We start from the raw sequence: 25,056 nt of genomic DNA, 5'->3' as shown, positions 1-25,056 counted from the left end.
GATGGCCTTTTGGCAGAATCGTTCCATATCCCTGGTGGACATGTACATCGACAACTCTGAGCCGACGGAAAACGTCGGCCAGATCCACTTCAGCCTCGAATACGATTTCCAGAACACGACTCTCATTCTCAAAATCATGCAGGTTAGTTTCACCATCCATCCATCCATCCATCCATTTGGATAGATTTTCTTTCTTTCTTTCTTCTTCTGTCCCCCCGGTGAATTTTCATGGCAATTTTCTTTTATTTTGATTCTCCCATCACCACCCCCGAAAGCGATGGCCTCTCCTTGTCTTTCAAGATTGCCTTTGTTTCTCATCTTTCGAGTGAAGGGGATGATTTTTCTCGTACGTCATTCGCCAGTCAACCGGAAGAAGAAGGAGAAGAAGAAGAAGTTCTTCTTCTATTTTAGATTTTTCGCGAATTAGCATAGACATTTTCTCTTTAAGCGTGTGTGTGTCTCTCATTGTCAAGTGCCATAACGAGACGTCTTTGACTCGCTTCTTCTTCTTCTTCTTTTGCAAGTTGAAAAATGTGCGGATGAAAAGGAGAATCACTTGGTTGTTGCGACGGCCAAGTTGAAAGGATACGTGATGGAATAGCTGTAGGCCGGAACGGATCGATCCCCAAAGAGTTTCTTTCCGCCACTTTGGCGCGGCGAAATGTTGTTGTTATTCCGACACACACACACACACACACTGAGCTGGTGTGTTGGACCGACACCGTATGGGTGTTGGAGAGAAAAATGGATTTTGGGGCTGGAATATCGATCCGGCGGATAGAAATAACGGTGCTGGCCTCTCGATCTCTTATTGGGGCTCGTGTAACACGTCCGCAATTCCGGAATGAAAACCCAAAAAACGAAAAACCAAATCAAGAATCATTACCATCCATGTATTCATCCGGCCGATCCGCCAGCAGCCCAGGCTTGGATGAACGTCAAATAAGATTATTAGACACGCACACATCCACACACACATCCGGAAGAAGCCAATTTGCTGGAGTGGGCCAATAAAAACAAACCGACGATGCAAATAGGAAAGAAAGAGAAAACGGTCGGTCGTGATGATGACGGGCCCCTCCCGACATAATGATACGACCCGATTGGGTGACATTGAAGGAAGAAAAGACAAGAAAAAGAAGAAGAAGAAGAAGAAGAAAAAATTAATGGCTGGACGATATAGACGACAACGACGACATAGGAGCAACTAACTATGATCGCTCATTACAAGAAGAAGACTCTCCGGAAGAAGGAGGAGGGGAGTTGGGGGTTTTGGTTGACAGCGGCCATGATGATGATGGAGGAGGACAACTCCCGCCCGACGGCAGACAAGCTGCGTGTTGCGTGTCTGTGTGTGTAGTGGTTGGGTTTCGCCTTTCGGATCCATCTTTTTTCTTGGCCAGCACCCCGCTGCCGCTTGTGATTCACAATCCTCGACGAAAATCGGTTGACAGGATCTGTCTCGTTCATCACTCCCCGCCAGCGTCAAGAAGCAGCGACGGAAAAAAAATAAAAAAGAAGAAGAAGAAGTTTTTTTCATTTATTTCTGTTTATTCTCAACAGAAAAATGAAAATGATAAGCCGCCAGCACTGCAATTGTCGTTTCTCTTATTTTCTCTTGGCCCACACACGCTCGACTGACTTGTCCGGGCCATTTTCATTTTCCATTTCGTTCTATTATTTTATTTCTCTTGTGAATGTTGAACTACTTCTTGGAGATTCTTGAAGAGAGACAAATAAAGGAGGAGGAGGGGGGCTGGGGGGTGAATCGTGCAGTCCATGATACAATGGGCTACTTGATTATGTATTTTTTGGGAGAATGGAAGGAGGGCTGCGGCGATTAGATTCTCTCGTGGGCCGCATGTCGCGATAAATGTCGCCGGAGCCGCTGGAGCTCAAAAGGAAAAAAAAAAAGGACGGGCCAGGCGGCCCACAGGATCATCCATCAAGGATCGTGTAGACCTTAATTGAACCACCAGGCTGGCCGCCGCACATCGTCGGTATCTCTTTACCAGTGGTGATTCATCGGCTATATAGACCGCCACTATTCAACCAGCGCCGAAATATGCGACTCGCTCAAGGAATAAGGAAATTATATAACCCGAATTCTTGATTTTCTTTTATCGGATGTGGGAGGAAGGAATAGGACAGAGAGGGAACGGAACGGATGGCGCCAGTTGCAAACGGATCGATCCCGCCCGCTCTTGGTATACGTGCACAAGATACACGCACACACACTCTCTCTCTCTCTCTAGATGTGAGTTGGTGGGGATTTCATCATATTGATTGTGGAGGAAACTCTCTCGCCCGCCCGTCTTTGAGAAAAAGAAGAAGAGTCTCAGAGTCTTTTGAAAAATGCATTTCAATCGGTTGGTTGTTTTCCCATCGTGCCAAAACTGACGGAAATATAGTGGGAAAGAAGGAATAATAATAATTTTGAAAAAAGGACAACATTTTGTTGTTGTCTGCAATTTTCTTTTGGGTGGCGGAGATTCAGCTGCTGGGCGGAGGAGGACACACACACGCAGGATCATTAATCAGTCTTGGGGAAAACGGAAACTTTGTTGCCAGCCCCCCTCCTCTCCTTGTGAACGCGGTCGGCCGAATTCTACATAGTCGAATCGATAGAGTATAACGTGGTCACGCAACAGCACATCGTCAACTTTGCATCAAAGAATTTCCACAACAATTTCAAAAAAGAATTTAAAAATCCCGATGGATAAAAGTGGGTTGTCCTCCTCCGTCCCGCCGAAAGAAAAAAAGGCAGACGGACTGGAAATAAAAAAGAAAGAAATCAAAAATTTCACGAAACAAAACAAAATAAAACCTTGATCGTCTAACAATATCAGTAAATCAATTGAAAATTCTCTGAGAGAACAAGAAATAAAAGAAAAACTATATCAACTGGCGGAGCGAGAAGATGATGATGATGGAAGCTGCCGAGGCCCTCTGCATGGCGACAGCCCGCCGGAATAACAAAAAGGATCCCACACAAGGAGATGACTGGGGCTGGTGGGTGGGTGCCTAGTGGTAGTGGATGAACGACATTAGAATTTCAAATTTGGTCGATTTCTTTTTTTTTCTTTTCCATCTTCCCATCGCGTCCAACATTTTCTGAACCGGCCCGGAATAAGAGTGGCGGCACCGTCTATAGTAGCCATGCGCTCCAGCTGTTTATTTATTTCATTGAATATTTCATTCATTTCGAAATGAATTTTATTTCCATTTTCTGCCCACCACCACCACCATAAAAAAAAACGGCCAAAAACATTTTTTTTATTTTTTATTTCTTTTCTCTTCCGGCTGTGAATCGATGGCATGCCTATTATTATTCTCTCCCGAGAGTCTGGAACAATAGTCAAGACGGGAAAAAGGAAAGGAAAAAAAAAAAGATGTCGTGATGATGAGGGACACTTTTAATCACGGTGATTGACTGTTGTTGCCCGATGAAATATTTCCGTCTCGTGTCATTTCGAGCGGATCCAATCTTCGTGACAGGCTCGTGATGAAATCGATTTTCCCATTTCCCATTTTCCACCGGGACGGGAACTGTACAACGAGGAGAGAAACTAGGATCATCACGGAAAGACGTTTGTGTTATATCGGCCAGTCATCGATCGACTTTTCCCCCCCGTACCGTTGAATGATCAACTCCGCTGCTGGACTGCTGCCGGCCAGCCGGCCGGGGGGTGGTGGACTCGATGCATTATTCCGGCCGCGGCGACGGAATCCACCTTTCTCTCTCCCGCAACTACCAACGTCAACATTATTAACCATTCAACAGTAATGGCTGAATCTATTTCCCTTGCAACCATCGGCCTGAAAAGCAAAAAAAAAAGAAAAAATTGACCTGAAACTGGCCCGTCAGACAGTCGGCGGGAAACTCTAAAAAGTCGGACGGGGCTGAATGGCATATATGGACCGTCCGGAAGGAACAGGGGACGCGATCCAATTGACAGTGAAGGGAGGAGGAGAGGACGTCTCTCGTCTAACTTTTGATGGAAACGTCTTTGTGTGTGTGTGGGTATGTGTGTGCGCGTCTCTTTGGTAATGCGGGTTTTGTGTTGCGTTGACAAAGCATCCGGTTGCCATGGCGACTGAATGGAGCATCATTTTCGAAACGGCCAGCAGCTTCCATATAGACACACACAGACTACGTTCATTTTCTATTCGATTGCGTGTTGGTTCGTTTTTTATTTTTTTGTTATTTTTCATTTTCATTTTCGTTTGGTCCAAGAAAAAATCCCGTAGGCTATTTAGGAATTAGTCTGATTGCCGGGCGAAATGTCCGCCCGGCACGCCCGTCCTTGAACACACACGCGTGTCAAAGCTTATAGGAACGAAACTGGGCTGGCACTGGCACTGGCTCTGACTAAAAAACCCAATTTTCGTTTGAAAATCTAAACAGGGCAAGGATCTGCCGCCGATGGACATGGGCGGGACGTCAGACCCTTACGTCCGCGTCACCCTGTTGCCGGACAAGAAGCACCGACTGGAGACCAAGATCAAGAGAAGGACGCTCAACCCACGCTGGAACGAGACATTCTACTTTGAAGGTGAACGACTTTTTCTCTATTTATTTTTATTTCTTTTCTCTGTTTTATTTCTCGTTTTTATTTCTCACCGAGGTCATTACGTCCGAACTTTCATTAGATCCTTATTTTTATTTCTTTTTGCCCGGGTAGCACTCGGACAATCTTTGCGTGTAATCAAAGACGATCATCCTCGAGGGACCCCAAGGATCTCTCCTTTCTTCTTTTAATTTTTTTTAATGGCCACGGCCAGTCGGGCGAAACTGAAGAAGATCCAATTAAAATGAATTCCTTTTAATAACACAGCATTTGCGATTCCTGAATCAGATGTTAACTGGCTAGGTTCGAGTGTGTCTGGCCAGTCAAAAAACTGGGCGCTGGCTGCAAAGAGATTTGTTGACGTCAGAAAAGCTGTTATCTATCGTGGTCTCCTACAGGGCCGTTTCCATTTCAAAATGCTTTTGGTTGGTAGAAGTTTTCTGGTCCGTCTCTTCTCCCATCGGTCATCATCATCAGAGAAGCGGAGGAAAAAAGAAAAACAAAATTCTTTTAAAAGATGTGGGGGGTCGTCTGTCTGTTTTGGCTTTGACTGTTGGTCGTCAAGTCGACGGGGCTCAGGATTGTGCCCAATTACAGTCAGGATTGCAACTCCCTAGTCCCTACCCAAAAAGTGAACAATCGTCGAGCTCTGTCTGTTGCTATCTGCCACTGTGCAGGAGTTTTGACGACACCAACAAGACAGTCGACATAATAACATTGGCGCCAGCCTCCGTCATCAAAGCTCCAACGTGAATATGTAAATTCAACGAGCCCCCCCCCCCCAACCGGTTTTACAAATCAATAATTGGTAGGGGGGCGCATCTTCTGTGTAATAAGAAGAAGCGATCCTGCCCATCATCACTATTGGCCGGAATATTCCCTTTCTCTCTGTGTACTCTGGGACCCTTTCCAATGCCAATGCTCAGTAGCTTTTATATAGTGAAGTAGCGAGACATTGTGAAATTCTTGAATCCCTTCCTCCCCACCCGTCTCCTCGTTATCGTTTTAATTAGTGGCAATTAACGTTGGTGGTGAAGGGAGGGAGGGGGGGTTACCCTGATTCTGATTGTTTCTTGAAATCCATTCTGCGCTTGACGGAATCCCGGAGTCTGAAAGAAGAAGAAGAAGAAAAGAGAAGAGGTTGCCACTCGACTGTTTGTCTACCAACTCCCAAATGAGGGGCGGAGCCAACAGGGAGAGAGAACGAGAGTTCAATACTACTAGAGCGTCGGTGGGTGGTTTAGAATGTAGGCCCTTCCCGAAACGCCCACATTTGGGTCCCTCATTTTGCCGCCTTCTCGTGTGTCCAGGGGGGTTGGTTGGGGGGTGGCTTGCCACTGCGTGTCAATTCGATTGGATTTCTTTAATGAGTTCTTCTTCACTTCTTTTTGTGGTGGGTGGGGGGGGGGCGTTAATGAATTTATTCGACGGACGGTAACCGTCTGACACGTCGGCCAAGGCGCCCAGACAAATCATTCAATTAGGAACCGTCGTTTTTTTTCTCGGGCTGTTTGCCTAACGGCCCAGACGGCCCCTCCTCTTCTGCCTTATCCTTGTTGTTGTTGTGTACACACAACAACAACCTAACCCGGAACGATTACGTCGCTGGTGGCAGTCGGCTCCCGTTCCCCCCTCCTGATATTGCCACAACACGTTATAATAGGAAACAGCAGCACACATCGGGCAAAAACAAATGGATAGAAAAGGAGCAGCAGGTTCGACAAGGCTGGCCGGCCGTTCGGTCGCTCTCTATTGTTATCGATCCAGCTGACACGGTCGGTTGTTTAGTGCCGGAGGAAAACAAACAAGGAAGGTTGGAAGGGTAGGGGAAATTGGCGGCTACGCAGTTTGTTTTTCGCTTTCTCTCTCTCTACTTGATAATCATCTAATAAATCATCCGCCCCACACATTTCCTGCCCGGAGTTTTTTGTTTCTTATTTTTTCTGTCTGCTGGGTCGCTCGTTTTTTCTCTCTCCCACTCACAACATTCAAATTTTTCCTTTTTTTTCTGGAACGGAGGAGGTATAAGAAAAACACACGAGGCCAGTCGCGTGAAATGATTCCCGCCCAATCTCTCCATGTTATTGATTTCTTTAATTTCCGGTCCTTTTTTTTTTTCTTTTTTTAAGGGGGGCCATTGTCTGGTCGCCCCCCTGGAGACGATTTCCGTTCTGCCCGTCCAGCTCCTTCCTGGTTGTGTCCCTATACTATATTCCAGGAAAGTCTACTACAACTACGCACAGTGACTGTTGTAGTATATATATCCCACAGCTGGATGTAGACAGGGGGGGAGACCCCAATCGATTGGTCGACCGTCATTAACGATCTTGCCCGTTATCCGGCCGTGATGGATCGAATAGGAATCTATACTCGCCCAATCATAAAAACTGGCCGTTAGGGAAATAAAAGAAAAAAATAGAAAATAGAAAAAAATAATGAATGCTGAGAGGCTTTTAGGCATATCCGCCGCTGGTTGTATATATTCCCATCCGGAATCTATCCGCAGCTTTGAGCGGTGGGGGAGCTTTGTGCGGGATCATCGCGAACTGATGGCGGATGCATAGGTGGAAAATGTCAGGCTTGGAAAGAAGAAGGATAATGTTGGCGCCAATCAAAAATAACAAGTCCATTAGTCTCAAAGATGAATGTACCCCCGGGTTATTTTGTTACATCATCAAAAAAGTTTGGAATGGAATTCCCTCCTCACTCGTCTCTCGACGTCGAAGATAAACGACCGATCCTACCGAAGGGAAGGGACCGGCCATATTTCACGATAGATGTTTGCTAGATATTATTCAATTGATCCGTTTCCTCTCCATGCCCGCCAGCCAGCACTCCAGGCCGGATATTATAGATCGACAGTAGTAGTATAGTTATAGCCAAGTCCATAATTCATCTTAACAGCTCCCAGAGAATAACTTCATCCCCATTCTTCAGGATATCGTCTCTTGTTGATTTGTGACTTGTTTTAACCCCTCCGGGAGAACCGCCTTTTAAATCGAATGAGTCAAACTCTTGTTGCTCCTCTGACGCAATCAACAGTTTTATAAACGAGGGACCCTGAAACAAAAGAGCCGATAAACCACAGGCGACGTATAGTTTGACTGGCACTGTGGTGGACGCCATCAAAGCTCGACCCAAAGTGTCGGGGCGAACATCGGGGTGACAGTAGCGGGCGAATCCCCCCCTCCAGCTTTCTCTACAAGAGACGGCCATATCTTTAGACATCTAATGACAGTCATCAGAGAGAAAAGCTCTCTCGGCGTCCGTCCGTCTGCTCTAGACGTGGTACGAACAAATGTTCAATTGATGTTCAAAGACGAGTTTCAGGATCGGCAGAGAGCGATGATGCTCTCTGTGTAAGCCTTTGATCGTGGCAGCCATCCTTTTTTGGGCAGGATCAAACAATCGACTGGGGGTAACTGTACAGCATCTCTATAGGAGAGAGGAAGAAATAGCCATCAGCTGGGCGGGGGGAATGTTGGCAGTGAATGTGTGTACAGGAATCGCTTTATTGACACGGGGTGGAAATTCATTGACTTTGACTTGATTAGTATTCGCCGCCTGTTCCAGTCCCCCTCTTTTTTGAGGGGTTGGGGGAGGAGGGGGCTGGATCAATCATGTCGGGACCAGAGGTGGGGGGGGGGAGGGGGGGTTTTCGGCCGGCCGGCCGGCCTCTCTCACTTCGTGACTTGTCTGTTTAGATTATTCGCGGGGGCTCCTCCTCGTCTGTTTTTCTTTGGGTGATTTCCCCAGCGGGCCGTCAAAAGCAAATAGAAAATGAAGAAAAAATTAGACGCGGGACCGGCCACCATCTCCCTAACGATTTCCCCCCTCCTCTATTTTTTTGCGCCGAGGGGTAGGTCGGTGATATGGTCGCAAGAGAATAAAAGGCCCCAACAGACTTTTGTATTTATTTTGTTTTATTTATTTTTCCTTGAACGGTCAACAGGTCCGTCTCGCGTCCGACCCGGGGACCTTTTAAATCTAATAAATCATGAGAGGACCCCATGTTGAAAATGACTTATGTTAGATGTTATGAATTGCGTGAAATGTTCCATTCTGATCTTCTTTTTATATCTCCGACAGGATTCCCCATCCAGAAACTGCAGAGCCGAGTCTTGCACCTGCACGTTTTCGATTACGACCGATTCTCCCGCGACGATTCCATCGGCGAAGTCTTTCTACCCCTCTGTCAGGTATTTCCTTTTAAATTTGTTCCTTTCATTAAATGTTGACATGTTTTAATTTCAATTATTATGCAAAATGAATTATCGACAGGTTGATTTCTCTGAGAAACCCGTTTTCTGGAAAGCTCTGAAGCCGCCGCTGAAGGACAAGTGCGGCGAATTGCTGGTCTCTCTCTGCTACCATCCCACCAACTCGACGCTGACCCTGATCGCCCTCAAAGCCCGAAATCTCAAAGCCAAAGACATTAACGGCAAATCGGGTAAGAAAAAACCAACAAAAGATGACGAGGTTTAATCGAGAGCAGATTAATAAAAAAGGAGGGAGACATTCGAGTGAATCTGGGATTTTAATTTTCTAAATTTTCTAAATTATTTGTATTTAAAACCGCCAGATCCTTACGTCAAGGTGTGGCTGTACTTTGGCGACAAGCGTGTGGAGAAGCGCAAGACGCCCGTCTACAAGTGCACGCTGGAGCCGGTGTTCAACGAGACGTTCACCTTCAACGTGCCGTGGGAGAAGATCCGCGAGTGCTCGCTCGACGTCCGCGTCATGGACTTTGACAACATCGGCCGCAACGAACTCATCGGCCGCATCTCACTCACCGGTTAGTCCGAAATTTATTATTATATTTTTGAATTTCCCGCCAAAAGAAAAAACATTCCCCGGCCAAATTGATCAAGTGCCACTAGAATCCAAATGAATGAACGAACGAGGAGGGTTGGCATGTCAAAAAGTTCATTGGGGTCGTGCTGCTGGAAAGGAGCACCAGGTTTTTGTTGGCCAGCAACGATTGGACCCCCCTCTGGCGAAGCGAACGTAAAAAAAAGGACTCGATGATCGACGCTAAAAGAGCGTCGTCACACTCTGGACGACCCGATCGATTGACTCCCTACCCCTTTTTTATTTCCCTCTCTCCACCGCCCGTTGCCTTTTATCCTTGTTTTTTTTTTATTGACTTTTATCGTGACCTACTCGGCCAGTCTGTCGTCCCGAGCTTTCTCGCGGCCCGTCCCATTTAGATAGCCAACCAAGACGGACGGCGGCCGAGGACGTGCCGACTCAATCTAATAAAATGATCGGCGGCCGGAAAATAATCTAAAGGAGCGATGCTAAAAAGATAAATAAAAGAAAAATGGAGGTCGTCAGCCGGCCAGGATTCTCATTATAATGCGACAATAATATACACCAGTTTATCGATACGAGAAGATATGGCGCCGTCCCACTGTTGGATAAAAGCCCAGCCTTGCAGTTACACGCGCAATATACCGTCACCCCTCTCTTTCCTCCTGCTGCCAGGCTGCTAGGCCGTCTCTCTACCAGCCATCAGGATTGCGAACGTCACACAGAGAGCAGCGCTGGAGATGGGCGAGAAGGGAAAACTGTACTATATGGTGATTCACGATTGCGACGTGATGGAATCAAACGCTCCCATGATTTCCCTTTTTTATTTTATTTTGTATTTTTGATTTCTTTTTTCTTGGCCGTCTCTGAGGCGATTAATGTTATCACGCCACACTCTTTTTCCACCACCCACCCCGCAGCGGTGGGAGAAGGCCAGACAGATAGATTGACTCCAGCTCCGGAATATATTTACAACCGACGGCCCTAGTGTGTGTGTGTGTGTGTGCAAGATACATACATCTAGATTATTGCATTGCAACGTATGCGCCCAGCACACGCAGCACGGTCGTTCTTCATCATTCCCATCCACCAACACGTTCGCTGTGTGCTGCCTCCAACGTGTCGTTGCCGGCCCCCCTTATTCTCCCCCCTGGGTCGGGCAGACGAAACGCATAAAACAGACCGGGGATATTGCACACACACACACGTGGAGAAACGAATGGGCGAGTGTCACATCAGCATCAGTTGGAGCAGCGAATAAGAAATGAAAATGAGGCATTACATCTACAGCGCTGACGGGCCGACGGACCGTTTGAACCCTCCAGGGTCTTGAACAATTAAAGAATTCCGAGTTGGGCCTCATCAGCGAGTATTTGTCCAGGCAGGTTGACACAGGGCTCCCGTGTTATATTTATTTTTATATTTTTTGAAAGAGAGATATGGCCGGCCCGGATTATTAAAAGAAAAATAAGAAGAAGACGGACACGATGGTCGATATGTGGCTGTAACTGTTGGCTGATGTTATCGTGTCTCTCCTCCTGTTGGGCGCCTGTGCGATCTAACGTCACTGGAAGAAATCCAATTCCCATTTTTTCTTTTTCTTTCTTTTTGACTCGGGCGGATGATAAATCACAGCCGGCCGTATTATCATCATCCGCTTTTCTATACCATATACGTACGTATATATACGTCGTCGTGTTGTGCAGCTCTATGCCCAGAAAGATAATGGAAGACAGAGAAAAAGAAGAAGAAGAAGAAAAAGATTTTCGGTGACGTAGGAGGACAGCGGGCCGGAAGAAGAAGAAGGATGTCGTGACTGGGCTGTAAAGAACCGCACACACACACACACACGTATTTATTTTTGCTCTTTGGGATTCGATCAAAAATGCGGCAGCATGTCAATATCGTCATTATGAGAACACGCCCCTTCCAGGTTCATTGGTCCACCCGCAAGTCCGGGACTCGTTTTGATTTTGTGCCCGGAATGAGAGAGAGAGTCCAGCCAAATAAGACGCGCCCGGGAAAACAGCGTCCGTCCTACATACCGAAATATCTCTCGAATGCAATACACACACACACACAAAGTCCTTAACAGTTTTGTACTAGAAAAAAAAAGAGGATGCGCTCTGCGTAGTACGCTGTTTCCTCCGCCATTTTGTTGTCGTTCATTGGTTACTTCCGGCGGAAGTAGAGCAAAAAAAAAAATATAAACAACAACCGTGAACTGTTGTCGACCCCCCTCCTCCCTTTTTATTTCGTTTCGGGACTATTTTATTTCATTCCCAATCCGGCTAGTCCCAGTGCCAATCCCAGCAAACCAAATCGAATCGAATCAAATGAAAAATGAAATAAAATAAAAATGGGAACCCCGTGACATTTTAACTTGTCGGAAATATTATTCGGGGGATTGATTTATTTTATTTGTCGGGTCCGTGTACCCCGTGCGGGATTGAAAAGTCGGTGCTGTGGAGGAAAACTTTGACACGCCTCTCCCATTTTTGGATGGGCGAGTGACAAAAGCAAATGTCTGTGCTGGGCGCAAAGAAGAAAAGAAAGAAAGAAAAGATCTCCTTATGCAAATGTGATCTGCATTTCCATTGAGAGAAGAAGAAGAAGAAGAGGAGAAGGACGGAACGTTATATATAAAACATGTCGGGAAGATTCCGGGCCGGTCCATACATATAATATATCTATCTAAAGCGGAAGTCTCGACTGTGCTCGTCAATAGGCGAAAAGAGGATCGACTTATTTGACGTCGACGATGATGGAACACAGATGATGTCGCCAGTTATTATTATTATGAGATGGGTGTAGTAGTAGTAGTAGTAGCAGGAAACGGGCGGAGAGAGTCGGAAGAGGATATCATTCCGCAATCCGTCGGACGGCCCTTTTGTGAGCCTGTCTTGTCTAGTTTTATTTCAAAAGGAGCGAGCGCAATCGTTCATTCGGCATCCGCCAGCAGCCAGTCCGGTGGCTGTCTCACATCAAAGTTCAGCGACATGAAACGTCATAAATACACGCAGATGATGGGGGGGGGGCTACTAAAAAGATGTCACGGGCTGGAGTCGATCCTGTCACGAGTCGGTTGATATTCCTGATTTCTCTCTTACCAGGATTGATTTTTATTTTTATTATTTTCCATCCATCCATCTTCTTTTATTTTTCTTCATTGAGCAACTGCTTTCCAGCTCTGCGTGTTTCCCCCCATCCGCCGGGCCGGCCTTCCGTGCGCCAAGACAATGACGGATGGAATCGAGTGATAAAGACTCGGCAGACGGACGGAGATGTCGAAGACGGTCCAGTCGAGCCGCCTCCCGCACACGTAATCTCATCAGACGGTGCTGCCACCGCCGCCGCCCAGCTATCCAGCCGACAGTTTCTCTTGCCATCGACTCACGCTTCGTTAAGTTGGCAGACCCCCCCGTGACGACCGTCATCTTCTTTTTCCTGCGGGAGCGGTTCAAGTTGATTGCCATGAGTTTTTTCCCTCCATATCACTCGACTCGAACGAGTTAACTTCATTTGCGTCAGAATGGGGGGTGGAGGGGGACCTGGTTGTTGCCCGTCTACGGTAGATTGCGGATGATATAAGAAATGGAAAACAATAGCAGCGGCCGGAGGCGAGCGATATAAAAAGGAGCTGAACTCCCGAGCCAGCGCCGATTCGTTGCGTGAAGCAACAGCCCCACACACACTTGATTGGACGGCTGATGGTCCGTCCCTGCCGACCACTTTGAGCGTTGCCCGGCCAGGAACCCATCACGATAGAGAAGGAAATGCTCCCAACTGTTTTTGAATGCCCCCGTCCATTTAGCCATTTTCATCGCCATCAAAGAAAAGAAAAAGTTCTAAAGAAATGGGATGGTCTTTTATATGTACACACAGTCGTGGTCGTATGTGGCATCCATTAGGAGGACGGGAAAAAAAAGTCTCCTTTGAATAGACTATAGGGCCGGCTCCTGTCCACTTTGTTCCTGACTTCCTTCCGGCTTCCCCCTTTTTTTCTTTTCTTTTTTTTTCGAGTTCCGTTGGAAGTTTTGACCGTTGGAAGATTCACGAGGTCTTGCGCAGTGTCGAACTTTTGAATTGCCCGCGTCTTTTTTCTTTGATTCGCGGCCTTATTTTATGCCAACAAACCGTTTGTACCGTGTACGTCTTTTCTCCCTCTTGGCGGATGAAAAGTTGCAATGGCAAATCGTTATTCATCATCCAATCAAGCGGAGGATCTAATGGACGCCAGATAGGCAGCGAACGTGCCTCGGTTGCGGTACGCATTTTGTCGGCTGGTACGGTGGGTGGGTGGAGGTTAGAACGTTCGAATCATGTTATGACTCACATCAAAAGAAGAAGACGGGCTTCTTTTGACATTCGAAAAGAATTTCAATTTTCAAATGACTTGGAGCACAGTTCTAATTGAATGGCTGAGCACAGCTTCAAGCTTCCTCTCCGTTCCTTCCGACTCCAACTTAAACGATCCTCTTTTTTTTATTATTATTAAGGAGTCACGTCAACTCCCGCGTCTATAAGGTCGACGAAATATTGGACACCTCATTATCGTCAACAAAATTCGATTCCCGACTCCCAGTGCCTTGAGGGCAAGTGGAACGAAATGATGTAAAACAAAATGAACTGAATTCACGGAATTTTGGAAAGAGAAATTTTAGTTTAAAGATTTAAAAAAAACAAAAAACCTGAAAGAAATTTGTTAACTGGGAAATGTCGTTTTGATGTTTGACTGATTATGTAATGCGACTAAAAACAAGTTTTTCAACTTGTAGTCTGAGCACTTTTGATTAAGGACATCAAATCAAATCAGGAGTCCAATGACAGACTGGACTTTCCAATATCCCGTCACCTGAGAGGAAAGCAACGATTTCTCTTTGATTTTTACCAATGGCCCAATGACTGGGTTGTGTTCTAGCCTATCAAAAGGCTACATGTGGGTTGAATTGTTTCTGGGGAACCGTCTGATGTGTACCCAAGGCATTTTCCAATCAACAGCTGATATATATTGGAACAGATTCCTCGAGTGGAATGCGTCGTTTGGACCTCTCTCGCAAAGTTGAAGGAATTCCACACGAGGGCCTGTCTTTCTCTCTCGCTGTGCGTGCTGGAAAACAGTCCGGTTTTCCATCTATCTAAAAAAGTGAAGAGATTGACATTTTCGGTGTGTCCATGCGCATTGATGCCGTTTCTTGCGCCCCGGCTGTGCGACGTCATCGTTTTTAAATGTGTAGCGAATTAATGAAGCGGATAGAGAGTGAGAGCTGGGGAAAAAAAAGAAGTTTCCTTTGTCTATTTTCTTCCTTCGGATTTTCCCCCCTTAATAACCTATACATGGCCGGAGAATAAAAGGGGAAATAAGAAAGAAAACCAAGTTGATGAATCATCACATCGAATCCGATCTGATTTATTTCCTCTTTTTTGAGCCCCTTATCTGTTTTGACCCGTTTTCTTCTTCTATGAAAGCTGCTTTCTATTTCAATCTGTTTGCCTTCATCTTTTCATCTGCTGCTGCTAGCTGTGCCTTCTCCTCATCAGACGAATCGATCCTGGCGGAACAGGATCAATTCAACACTCCCGCTCGGGCCAAAAAGGTCGGATCATCTGCTATAGGCACCTGGAGAATCCCGTAATGTTTTTTCTTCCCCCTTTTTTATTTGATCTCGAAAAAAAGGAAAAAAGTGAAAAGCTTTTTTCTATTTTATTTCGCGTGTACTACACACATTGTAAAAAGAAAATATAAGGATCAAAACGCCAGGGGGGGAATCGATCGACCCGGGCCGTGTGTGTCTAAAGGTATGTTTCGGGACGGGCAACGGGGGATAGAAACGTACGTGCTCGCTTGGCCGTGAATCAATCAACTTCATCTCTTCAAGGCTTAGAGAAATCGATCACGGGTTGGGCCCAGCTGCTACTTCCTCTCCCCCACCCCACCCTTTTGTGACCTCTGGTCCACTCCTGGATGGGGTAATGGAACCGTGCTTTCCGGGAGAGAGTTGAACTGCGAGTGTCTTTCCAGCCCCAACATCTCTCTCGGACGTTTCGTCACGCACTTGGTGTAATTGATCCGCTAATGACTGCTTGCACAGTTGCCGTGTTCCTCCGTGATTCCCCAGCCAGTCCAGCAGTCCGTCTCACTTGATTTACACCCATTCCGCCCATTTTTCTTTTAATTTTCGTTTCACGTTTATTGTGTAGGTAAGAACAGCACGGGAGCCTCGGAGACCAAACATTGGCAGGACATGATCACCAAGCCACGTCAGGCTGTCGTCCAATGGCATCGCTTGAAACCCGAGTGATGCGACAGAGCGGAAGACTAAGAAGAGGACATCCCAGCTAGCCAAATGACGGAAGAGACGGAGAATCTGCTATACACAAGCTAGGAGAGAAAAAAAGGATCGAAGAAGAAGAAGAGAAAGAGAGAAGGAAACACACACAAAATCATGACCCCCATCATCCCCCTGTACACTCTTTACTTCCCTTCCTTTTTTTTTGTATTATTTTTTTTACTTCAACGACCTCATCAAAAGAGTCTTACGATCTATTTTGTTGATCGAAATGGCTTCGTTCACGATCCGCAAGACTGAAAAGACCCAAGGAAACAAACAAAAAACAAAACGAATATTTGAAAGAAAAAAAAACAAGAAGAGATTGCGCATTTTGTTCTGATATGGTCGCACGGTTTTGTTAACTTGGACTTGAGCTTTTTTGATTGAAGCAAGTTTCATTCACGGAACTTACGACATAAAACGACGGGGGGGGGATAGGGGAATTGACATCATTTGTAATGTTTTGTATGGTCGTCTTTTTTTTTTTTAAATCCGGAAGTAGAGCTGAAGAGATCCCTTCACTAATACCCCCATAAACACAAAAAAAGGAAAAAAAGAAAAGAAACGATGATGATCTGATTTGACAAAAAAAGGGGAAGAAAGAGAATTTGTGTTTTGCTGATATGACAAAAACATTTTTAAAAAATTTGTCGACAAAAGAAGACATAATAATGACAAAGTATATTTATCAAATCATCTCATACATGCACTATGACAAAAAATTTATTTAGTGTGTGTGTGTGTGACTCGTTGCCAACGCGGTACTGTAGATTTGGTTTTCGTCTTTTATCCTAATTGATTGTGGAATTTTTTTTCTTTTTTTTTTAATAAGAAAAGAAAAATTAAACATCAAATTATTTGAAGAAAATGCTACCCAGTCCCTGTTCCTCGTCTCTTTAGACCCTCTTGAGCCTCTCTCTCTACTTTTGTTTTGTTTCCCTTTAATTTTGGTTTCATTTGGATTGTTGAATTTCTTCTGATTTTTACGTGAAATATTATTATTGCTCGTTGGAAAGTTCTGTCGTGAAGTAGATTCTACCACGCAAAAATCCCCTCCGCGCCCTTGTTGCCCTTAGTCCATGATCTTATCTTACGCTTTCCTGTGTCTGTCGTGTCTGAACTATCCCAGGGTGTCCAAAAACCATCCTCCGTGTTTGTATACCTTGTTCAATGTATAGAGAAACCCAACCATAACCTTTCATACCCGAAACCTCCCCCTAAAAAGAAGAAAAAAAAAAGAAATAAAGAGATGAAGAGCTAACTACACACAAATTATACCATGTAAATCGACGAGACTGAAAAAGGCGAAATAAAATTCAACATCAATCGTCCATGGTTTATTTGACCTAACGAATGGTATGTTCCAAATCTATTCAGTTTCTTTAGTTTTCACTTCTAAGGGCTTTTTTCCAGCATCGGCTTCTTTCACCTCTTCTTCCTCCTCTTCACCGGAGTCGTCGCTATCCTCTTCATCTGACGAGTCGTCGTCATCGTCGTCGTCGTCATCATCATCATCGTCATCGTAAGTGTAGGAATAAGATCCACCACCGGTAGCGCCACCAGAATAATCTAAAAAAAACAAACAATTTCTTGTGAATGTGGTGATATTTTTGATTGAAGCCCAGAGTGGGATTGATTACCTGCATCTCCGTAATCATCTCCTTCTTCGTCGTCGTCGCCGTAGTCTCCAGCAGGTTTCTGCCTGCCATATTTGTGTGTTCGAGCTGCGAGAAAAATGTGAAATGTATCGGCCAAATGACTCGCGAAATTTTGAAAATCAATAGAAAGATTATATTACTTGACATGCTCATATCTTTGGTCTCGTTTGTCTCGAAGCCGCATTTCGGACAGGGCACCGGCTGGCCACGTTCGTACTTGAAGCCTTTACGCCTGACGTGATCCTCGCAGTAGCAGATCTTACACTTGAGGCAAGAGTACTGGCCGTGTCGATTACACGACTGACACTTGTACGTTTCGGCTTCCAGAATTTGGCAAGAAGCTTGATGCTCAAACTGATCATCTTCACAGAGGTGATTGGAGCAGAATGAGCACTGAAAGATCCTTCCACCGTGACCCCACACATTTCTATCGCATTCAGCACAAACAGCATCTTGCAGGGGGCACAAACATCCATGTACACTCAGGCATTTCTTACCATGGCAGATCCAAGCCTCACAGTGATCACAAATGGCACCCTTTGTAAATGTGGAGAAAAAACTCGTGTTGATTGTTGGAAATAAAACATCAGCTTTTAAACGAACTTACCACCATTGCCAATCCAGTCGTAAAAACACTTCCGTGCTTGATAACACAGTCCCCAGTTTTCAACATGCATTTCACTTTGGCGCAGTGACCACACATTGGAAGTCGTTGAAGTGACTGGCAAAAGTAACAGAAAGCGCGAAGTTTCTGCTTTCGTTGACATCTATCGCATTCCTACTCTCAACATAAAAAGATATTAAGAAACCGTGTTCAATTGAAAAATGAATCGCACCATATTCGAGTTGCATGCCCAGTCAGCTAACGGTTTCATTTCTTTGCCAGAACGGATCTCTTTCTGGCGTAATTTCTGCTTTTCAGCCTTCTTTCTTTGACCCGTCTTTTTCTTTGGCATTTTGTTTCAAAGTATGAGCTAATACAATTCACAAAAAATGGAATTTGTTTGAAAATGTCCAGTGGAAGGGATCTCGCCAAATAAGTAAACTCCACTTGCCAGTATATTGTTGACTTGGAAGCAGACGAAAACTGACAGGTGTGTTTAGGGATCCTGCAAAACTAGTCGAGTTGGTGGCGGTCAGAGAGAGAGGGAAAAGGGGTTGGGATCGCGTATCTCGTTGCCCCACCCGAACACATAGACAGTCCCACAGTCGTGTTTTCATCTGCCAAACACATCTTTCGCCCTTCCAACAGTCAGTGATGTGCATTTCATTTTGCTCACAAAGCTTAGCATTCAAGTAATTCGTTTTTTCGAGATCAACAACTTTTGCAATATTCTCTTTTGGTGGTGATTCAGTGGAAACGACTATTATTTACGCCGAGTTCTTGACGATGTTTAGCGAGATCCGTTGCTAACTGGGGCAACAGGTGTCCCTTCAAATTTTTTTGTTATTGTCATCAACTTGGTCAGTGCTTATTATTTTCGTGGCTTTCAAACTTTGAAATCCAACTAGCCTCATAATGGGGCTTCTTCCTTTGGAGTTCACTGAGTGCCTAACAGACAGCCCGTACTTCAGAGAAAATCTCCAAGGCCACGAAAAAGAGTTGGAGAAAACCAGTCTTGCTATTAAAGTGCTAATTAAGGAAGTAAAAGACCTCGTCAATGCTGCCAGAGGTAAGACCAACCCTCTCCTTCCTGTATTATCAATTCTCAGATCTTTTGTTCAACTCAACTCTACCGTTTTATCAATTTCAACCCCCTTGCAGCTTGCTGTATAGATTAGTCATGGATAAGTTACCAGTCCCAATCATTTTTCGTGTAGATCCAGGCACATCTGTGGTGTTGGAAGACAATGACCAGAGATTGGGTTCTTGTGGAACGTGTACTGAAACTCGATATGCAACTTTCTCCTTTTTGTTTTGTGAAAGCTTCTGTAAATATGGCTAATAATGTACCTACATGAGACAGGGTAGGGTTTTCAAGAATTGGGCTGATATGAGACAACACCACAGGTTGTTTGATTCCTTGGGGCTATTTCCGAAATTTCCTGTCGTTATTCTCGTTACCGTCTGTCCGTTCGGGACCCGTAACGGTGAGTCCTGACCACAAAACGCCTTAGTCGGGGGTATTTCTAACGCAACTGATGCGGTCAGCCACGCACGGCCGGACGTGAAGCTATTGCAGGTGTAGATTTTTCGGGAAAAAAATAAAATGTGGCGATCCAAATATTGGTTTTAACAGTAGAGTTATAAATGATCTGGCTTTTAACTCCATTTTTCCTTTCTTAATCGCACGATAACAGCCTTGTCTCGGGCGCAGCGCAGTCTCGCCACAAGTCTGATGAGCTTCCAGTTCGAGTGTATTGGCAACAGCCAAACGGATGATGAGATCGTCATTGCCGGGTCGCTCAAAGAATTCGGTCGACTCATCAACGCCATTGAAGATGAACGGGATCGGATGGTAATGCCTCATCGCCTTTCTTCCGGCATTCTGCTTACGTTTTCGAATAAAAACTACTTATTTTCCTCATCGTTAGTTGGAGCGAGCTAAGGATCAATTTATCGGACCACTGGAGAACTTTCGGAAAGAACACATCGGCGGCGCCAAGGTGGTGCAAGAGAAAATGAAGTGTGCTTGTACGTGACGATTAATTGAATTTCATTTTTTTTCTTTCTTTTCCCGTTCAATTCGGCAGGAGGAAAAGAAGAAATTTGAGAAGCAGACGGCCAAGTTCGTTCAGAGTCAAGAGCGCCACTTGAACCTATCGACTAAGAAACAGGATTCCGTCTTACAGGAGGTCTCTTATTTGTTCTCCCTTCTTTGCATCTATTATTACGTGTTCCTGGCGAGAGTTTAAGAGGTGTTGATATCTGATCTGGTTAGGCGGATGCGATTTTGGAGATGGAGCAGCGCCACTTTTGCCAGGCCAGCCTCGAGTACGTCTACCGTTTGCAAGAAGTTCACGAACGAAAAAAGTTTGAGTTCGTCGAAACGGTAAACCTTTTTTTGTTTTTAAAATTTTAAATTCATCTACAAAGCTTTCTCATAAAAATAAGACTATTAATAATTTCTCGAAAATCTTGTTTCGTTTTTATTTAAAACAGTTGCTAGGCTTCATGTATGGCTGGCTAACTTTCTATCATCAGGGATACGAAGTGTCGAAGGAATTCCGACCTTATATGACTGACTTGCAAGTGCGCCTTCAAAAGGTAAGAGTACGATTCAAGTGGAGCAACACAAGAAACAGCAAACAGGTTTAACGTGTAAACGACTCTTTATTCTTTTTGGGTGATTTTAGACCCGGGAGAACTTCAACACAACACGAGAGGAGGCAGAATCGTTGATGCGCAAGATGCTGGAGGTGCGTAAGACGGTAATAGCTTCTTGCTCAGCTTTTGTGTGTATTGTGTGCATGCTCTGGCGTTATGAAATTTAATTTTAGCTCCAACGCTTCACTACAAGGATGTCGGCAGACAGTTGGCAACTCAGATTGAGACGAATGGTCAGGAAAATGCGTAATAACCCTTTGATGATGATGATGGAGCACTGCCATCTAGAACTTAATAATCCTATCCTATGACAAAGTGATCAACCAACTGTCGGAGATGGGTGTTTTTTACATTTCCTTTCCTCCCCCTCCTGACCACAGCTACGCATATGATTAAAATTGCTATATGTGCACTCAGTCCCAGAATTTTACCATTGAATTTTTCGTGCGCGTGGCGTTATTCGAATTGTTCTAGGGATTTCTTTCTTGTTGAATATTCGTTTAACACTGTAAACAGTGTTCGTTTTGAAACTTCGAATGGTATCTTCGAGAAGTAGCTTGTTCGTCGTTATTTCTAAAACTGCTTCTTTTATTTATTCTTTTCAGAAAAGCAAACAGGATATTAAATTGGTCACGTCATGAGACGTGTAAAAAAGATTAATGGCTATTCAGTATTCACATTACGTTCTCCCATTATTTACGTAAAGTAGACTCGTAGTCTAGGCCAGTTCTGAATCATGATTGATTAAGCGATAGAAGCCTCTTTGCAGTTGCCTGGTTTTCTCATCGATATGTGCAAGGCGTATTTTGTTGTTTTATTTTGTTGCAGTTTCTTGACCGTTTTCGTTGCGATGTGAACTTGAAGATTAATTTGTTTTGGAGGGCTTTCGTCATTTGCCAGCTTCGGTTGTTTGGTAAAGAATTTCTCGGTGTAAAGTGGGCGGCTTTTGTTACTGCTCTAGAGATGGTGGTGGGTTTTTGTGAGTGCCTATATGTTTGAACTGGTGTGGACGTTCTTTCTATTTGTTGAGACGCGACTGACTTTCTAATTTTTGACACCCGCATCTGTAGAAGCCGTGCGACCCAGGCAGTTTGAACAAAATGTACACACGACAAGGCTATCTCTACGTCATGGAGAAAAGTAAGTGGGTCAGCGAGCCAAGTTCCTTATTTTAATGCACTTTTCTTCAAGCGTTTTTGACGGGCTAGTTATTTAAATAATGCGGACATGAAATAATAGATTTTATCGAAAAACATAATTTTGTGTGACTGTTTTTAATCGTGGGTTTTTTTTGTTTTTCTTCTCTGCAGAGGCATTTGGGACCACTTGGTCGAAACATTATTGCCAGTACACTAAGGAAAACCGCATTTTCACCATGATACCGTACACACAAACGATTGGAAAGATTGTAGGTTTTTGTTTTCTATCCTTCACGGTCATTGGCCATGTAATAATTCCGTTTCGGATTTTTCTCATTTCAACAAGACCACAACGGATACGATGGAGATTAAGTCTTGCACACGCCGCATGTCAGAATCCATTGAAAAGAGATTCTGCTTCGACATTACTCCAAAAGATCGTCTAGTGATGGTGATTACACTGCAGGCGCTATCAGAGGATGATCGTCGGTTGTGGCTTGATGCGATGGATGGAAAAGAGCCGGTAACACACCAACCCACAGCCAGAAACCCGTTTCCTACCGTAAATAACAATTCCTTCTATTAACAACTACCATAATGTTTTATACTGTTGCAATTCGCTATAATCATTTAATGGCGATTTCATTTTTTCAGACTTATGCTCAACCTGGGAAATCGTCCAAACACGAAGAAACCACACTGGATGAAGTGGGTTTCCTATTCATTCGCACTTGCATCAAAGAAATTGAAAATCGAGGTAAGCGTTCATTAACCTCATTTTCCTATTCTTACAGAAATGCTAAAAATGACATGTTATTATATCGTAGGTTTGGAAGATCAAGGGCTGTATCGACTGGTCGGCGTTTCGTCCAAAGTCAGCAAGTTACTATCGATGGGGCTTGACCGACGAAAAGTAGAAAAACTCAATTTGGAAGATCGATTAGAATGGGAAAACAAGACTATCACTAGCGCCATTAAAACTTACTTGCGTCAGTTACCCGAGCCGCTCATGTCATTCCGTTATCATACTGCCTTTATTGCGGCTGCAAGTAAGAGACTGATATCTCAACATTTGACTTGACCGGGGACTTATTCCCACGTTCCCGTTTTACAGAACAGGAATCACGTCTTCATCGAACAGCAGATGTGCATGCCTTAGTTCATCGGCTGCCTGAAAATCACTTTAAGATGCTGGACATCATGATTACTCATCTCAAAAAGTGTGTGAATTTCATATTTAAGTGTACTAATATTGAGTTAACATGAGTTTGCATTTCTTTACTCGTATAATAGTGTCGCTGCAAAATCAGACAAGAATTTGATGACCGTTTCCAATCTTGGCGTGTGTTTTGGACCAACACTGCTCCGTCCGGAAGAAGAGACAATGGCAGCAATTATGGATATAAAGTTTTGCAACGTCGTGGTTGAGATTATGATTGAAAATTCTGAAAAGGTATGAACTCTATCGAATCATATTAATCTTGCATAGACCTCAAAAACCAATTTTTTTTTTTTTTTTTTTTTAAATGTAGATTTTCAAGACGAAACCGGATCCGTCAGAATTACCAATAAAAAATCCAGCAACTGTCAATATGCGTCCACCGTCACCACCGGCGTATCAGCCTCCACCCCAGGTTTACACGGGTGGTGGTGGAGGGCCAACTCCCCCGTCCTTGATTCATCGTCAACCTGTTGCCAGCTACAGTCTAATTCCCCCTATTGCTCAAGCTCATCTCAGTCCACCGCCTTCATCTCCTTATGTTGACGGTCCTTCTCGTCAAATGGCCTCAGTAGGTAACACAGGAGTTCGCAATCCGTCACAACCTCAGCAACGTGTAGCGTATCCATCAAGTCCCACCACGGCTGAATTATGGTCTGGTAACAAATTGCCGCTTTCGGTTCAAGCGCAATCGCAGCATGGAGCTGCAACATCATCAAGGTAAATTTTGATTTTCTTTGTCTTTTTATGCAAGTGTGACTAAACAATTATAAATCGTGTGTTTATCAGGTCAAATTTACGGCCGGGATCGGCTGGAGCATTATCTAGTGGGCCTACTGGTCGTCCATTAGGAGTCATTCCTCCTTTGAGTTCCGCCACTTCAGCCCCAGAGCGACCTCACAGCAACACCAGTCTTAGTTCAAGTGACTCGGCGCCTGGTTCAACCGTATCTTCGTCCCGCTCCTCATCCAGAGATCCATTGCCTCCCCTCTCTTCTTTCCCCTCAATAGGGCCGATACCTCCATCAGTATTAGCTAATCCCTCAACAGTTTCGTTTAACGGTCAGCCTCCAGCATCTAAGCCACCATATGGTATGTTAAAAACTAAATGCTCAAAAACAGTAAAATAACGCAAGACTCGACTGTTGCAACGACAGGTTTAAATTCTACCCAATTGCAGCTGGTGCCGGCATCTGTTGCAAGTATTGATGCATCAGATACTACTAAAACCAATGCCAACCAATCAAGGTGAATTTAATTTAATTTACTGTTTATCAAGAGCTTATTTTAAAATGACGCTTAATGACTTGTTTAAAGTAGAAGAGTTCGGACTTTGTACGCTTGCGTTGGAGAAAATGAAACGGAATTAACTTTTGAGCCCAATCAAATCATCGTCAATGGTATGAAATTTGGTTAGAAATTGTGTTCGGTGTAATTTATTGATATCATACTTTTATATTTATTTTGGCAGTACGACCATCTAGAGAGCCCGGTTGGCTGGAGGGAGTGTTGAATGGGCGTACAGGTCTTATTCCAGAAAATTACGTGGAGTTATTGCCGTAAATAGGATAGCTTCAATTCAGAGTAATCTTATTCTTTTGTTGTAAAAATTTATCCGTCGTCCTTTATCTCCCGACGAGATCATCAGTAGAGTTGTTCGTATTCCATCTGTTTTGTCTCGTATTCTAACAACTTTTCATTCCAAGCGACGACGCACTTATCCCTATCTCCGTCAACTGATTACTTGTATTCTACTGTATTTGTTCTTTTGCTCTGCAAAATTTCATTGTTCTTCGTGATACCTTACATTTTCCGTTGTTGTTTTACAACACTTGAGCGTTTGTTGACCAAAGATGGGACATGTCTGAAGTTTCCCTTATGTTATCTCACCTGCGCCAGTCTGTATGCTTGCTGCAGTGCTTGTTCTGTTAACTCTGCAGGAAAGATCAAAACTCGGGTGTATCAGTACTGGAGCCGTGTGAAGAGGACTATTTTAAGGACAATTATGTACAGGCTTGTTAAATAGCAATAAACGCGCCCTTAATGAATAAAGTTGAA

General features: G+C 44.4%; 3 protein-coding genes across 12 annotated transcripts in view; 2 read left to right on the top strand and 1 right to left on the bottom strand.

The window, feature by feature from the left end:
- The window catches only part of LOC124315264 (synaptotagmin-7-like), a 43,845-nt gene extending 26,799 nt beyond the window's left edge, over positions 1-17,046 (top strand). For all 7 annotated transcript variants that reach the window (XM_046780815.1, XM_046780817.1, XM_046780816.1 and 4 more), the window contains 6 exons: positions 2-142; positions 4,409-4,556; positions 8,661-8,770; positions 8,853-9,021; positions 9,154-9,366; positions 15,585-17,046. In XM_046780815.1, coding sequence (XP_046636771.1) covers positions 2-142; positions 4,409-4,556; positions 8,661-8,770; positions 8,853-9,021; positions 9,154-9,366; positions 15,585-15,685 — 882 coding nt within the window. In that variant the 3' untranslated portion in view covers positions 15,686-17,046. The remainder of the gene's footprint in view (position 1; positions 143-4,408; positions 4,557-8,660; positions 8,771-8,852; positions 9,022-9,153; positions 9,367-15,584) is intronic.
- Positions 17,040-18,453, bottom strand: LOC124315472 (zinc finger protein 330 homolog). The gene is made up of 5 exons (XM_046781171.1): positions 18,210-18,453; positions 17,981-18,151; positions 17,514-17,910; positions 17,356-17,439; positions 17,040-17,284 (listed from the first exon to the last, which is right to left on the bottom strand). Exons 1-5 carry the CDS (start codon positions 18,327-18,329, stop codon positions 17,085-17,087), a joined length of 972 nt encoding a protein of 323 aa, XP_046637127.1. The 5' UTR covers positions 18,330-18,453; the 3' UTR covers positions 17,040-17,084.
- Positions 18,454-18,554: 101 nt separating this feature from the next.
- Positions 18,555-25,050, top strand: LOC124315141 (rho GTPase-activating protein 26-like). Of its 4 annotated transcripts, none has more exons than XM_046780592.1 (19): positions 18,555-19,046; positions 19,675-19,832; positions 19,909-19,980; positions 20,068-20,169; positions 20,256-20,366; positions 20,477-20,581; positions 20,671-20,733; positions 21,712-21,781; positions 21,952-22,049; positions 22,127-22,342; positions 22,435-22,537; positions 22,608-22,829; positions 22,895-23,000; positions 23,074-23,233; positions 23,313-23,719; positions 23,789-24,090; positions 24,156-24,246; positions 24,316-24,398; positions 24,470-25,050. In XM_046780592.1, exons 1-19 carry the CDS (start codon positions 18,893-18,895, stop codon positions 24,559-24,561), a joined length of 2,715 nt encoding a protein of 904 aa, XP_046636548.1. In that variant the 5' UTR covers positions 18,555-18,892; the 3' UTR covers positions 24,562-25,050. The 4 variants fall into 4 exon arrangements, with proteins under 4 accessions (XP_046636548.1, XP_046636549.1, XP_046636547.1 ...); XM_046780593.1 differs by having other exon boundaries at positions 20,671-20,745; positions 22,127-22,303; XM_046780591.1 differs by having other exon boundaries at positions 20,671-20,745; positions 24,319-24,398.
- Positions 25,051-25,056: the final 6 nt, after the last annotated feature.

Source organism: Daphnia pulicaria, chromosome 11 (assembly GCF_021234035.1).
Source record: "Daphnia pulicaria isolate SC F1-1A chromosome 11, SC_F0-13Bv2, whole genome shotgun sequence".
In the NCBI taxonomy this organism is placed as follows: domain Eukaryota; kingdom Metazoa; phylum Arthropoda; class Branchiopoda; order Diplostraca; family Daphniidae; genus Daphnia; species Daphnia pulicaria.
Note: the sequence above shows the minus strand (reverse complement) of the source record. Positions and strands in the feature narration are given on the sequence as shown.

Bases quoted from the DNA above. Each gene is read 5' to 3' on its own strand.
- LOC124315141 (XM_046780590.1), top strand. From the start codon at position 18,893: ATGGGGCTTCTTCCTTTGGAGTTCACTGAGTGCCTAACAGACAGCCCG. The intron at 19,047-19,674 runs GTAAGACCAACC...GCACGATAACAG, and splicing joins CCTCGTCAATGCTGCCAGAG to CCTTGTCTCGGGCGCAGCGC. The intron at 23,001-23,073 runs GTGTGTGAATTT...CTCGTATAATAG, and splicing joins ATGATTACTCATCTCAAAAA to TGTCGCTGCAAAATCAGACA.
- LOC124315472 (XM_046781171.1), bottom strand. From the start codon at position 18,329: ATGCCAAAGAAAAAGACGGGTCAAAGAAAGAAGGCTGAAAAGCAGAAA. The intron at 18,152-18,209 runs GTGCGATTCATT...TGTTGAGAGTAG, and splicing joins GGGCATGCAACTCGAATATG to GAATGCGATAGATGTCAACG. The intron at 17,911-17,980 runs GTAAGTTCGTTT...ACATTTACAAAG, and splicing joins CGACTGGATTGGCAATGGTG to GGTGCCATTTGTGATCACTG.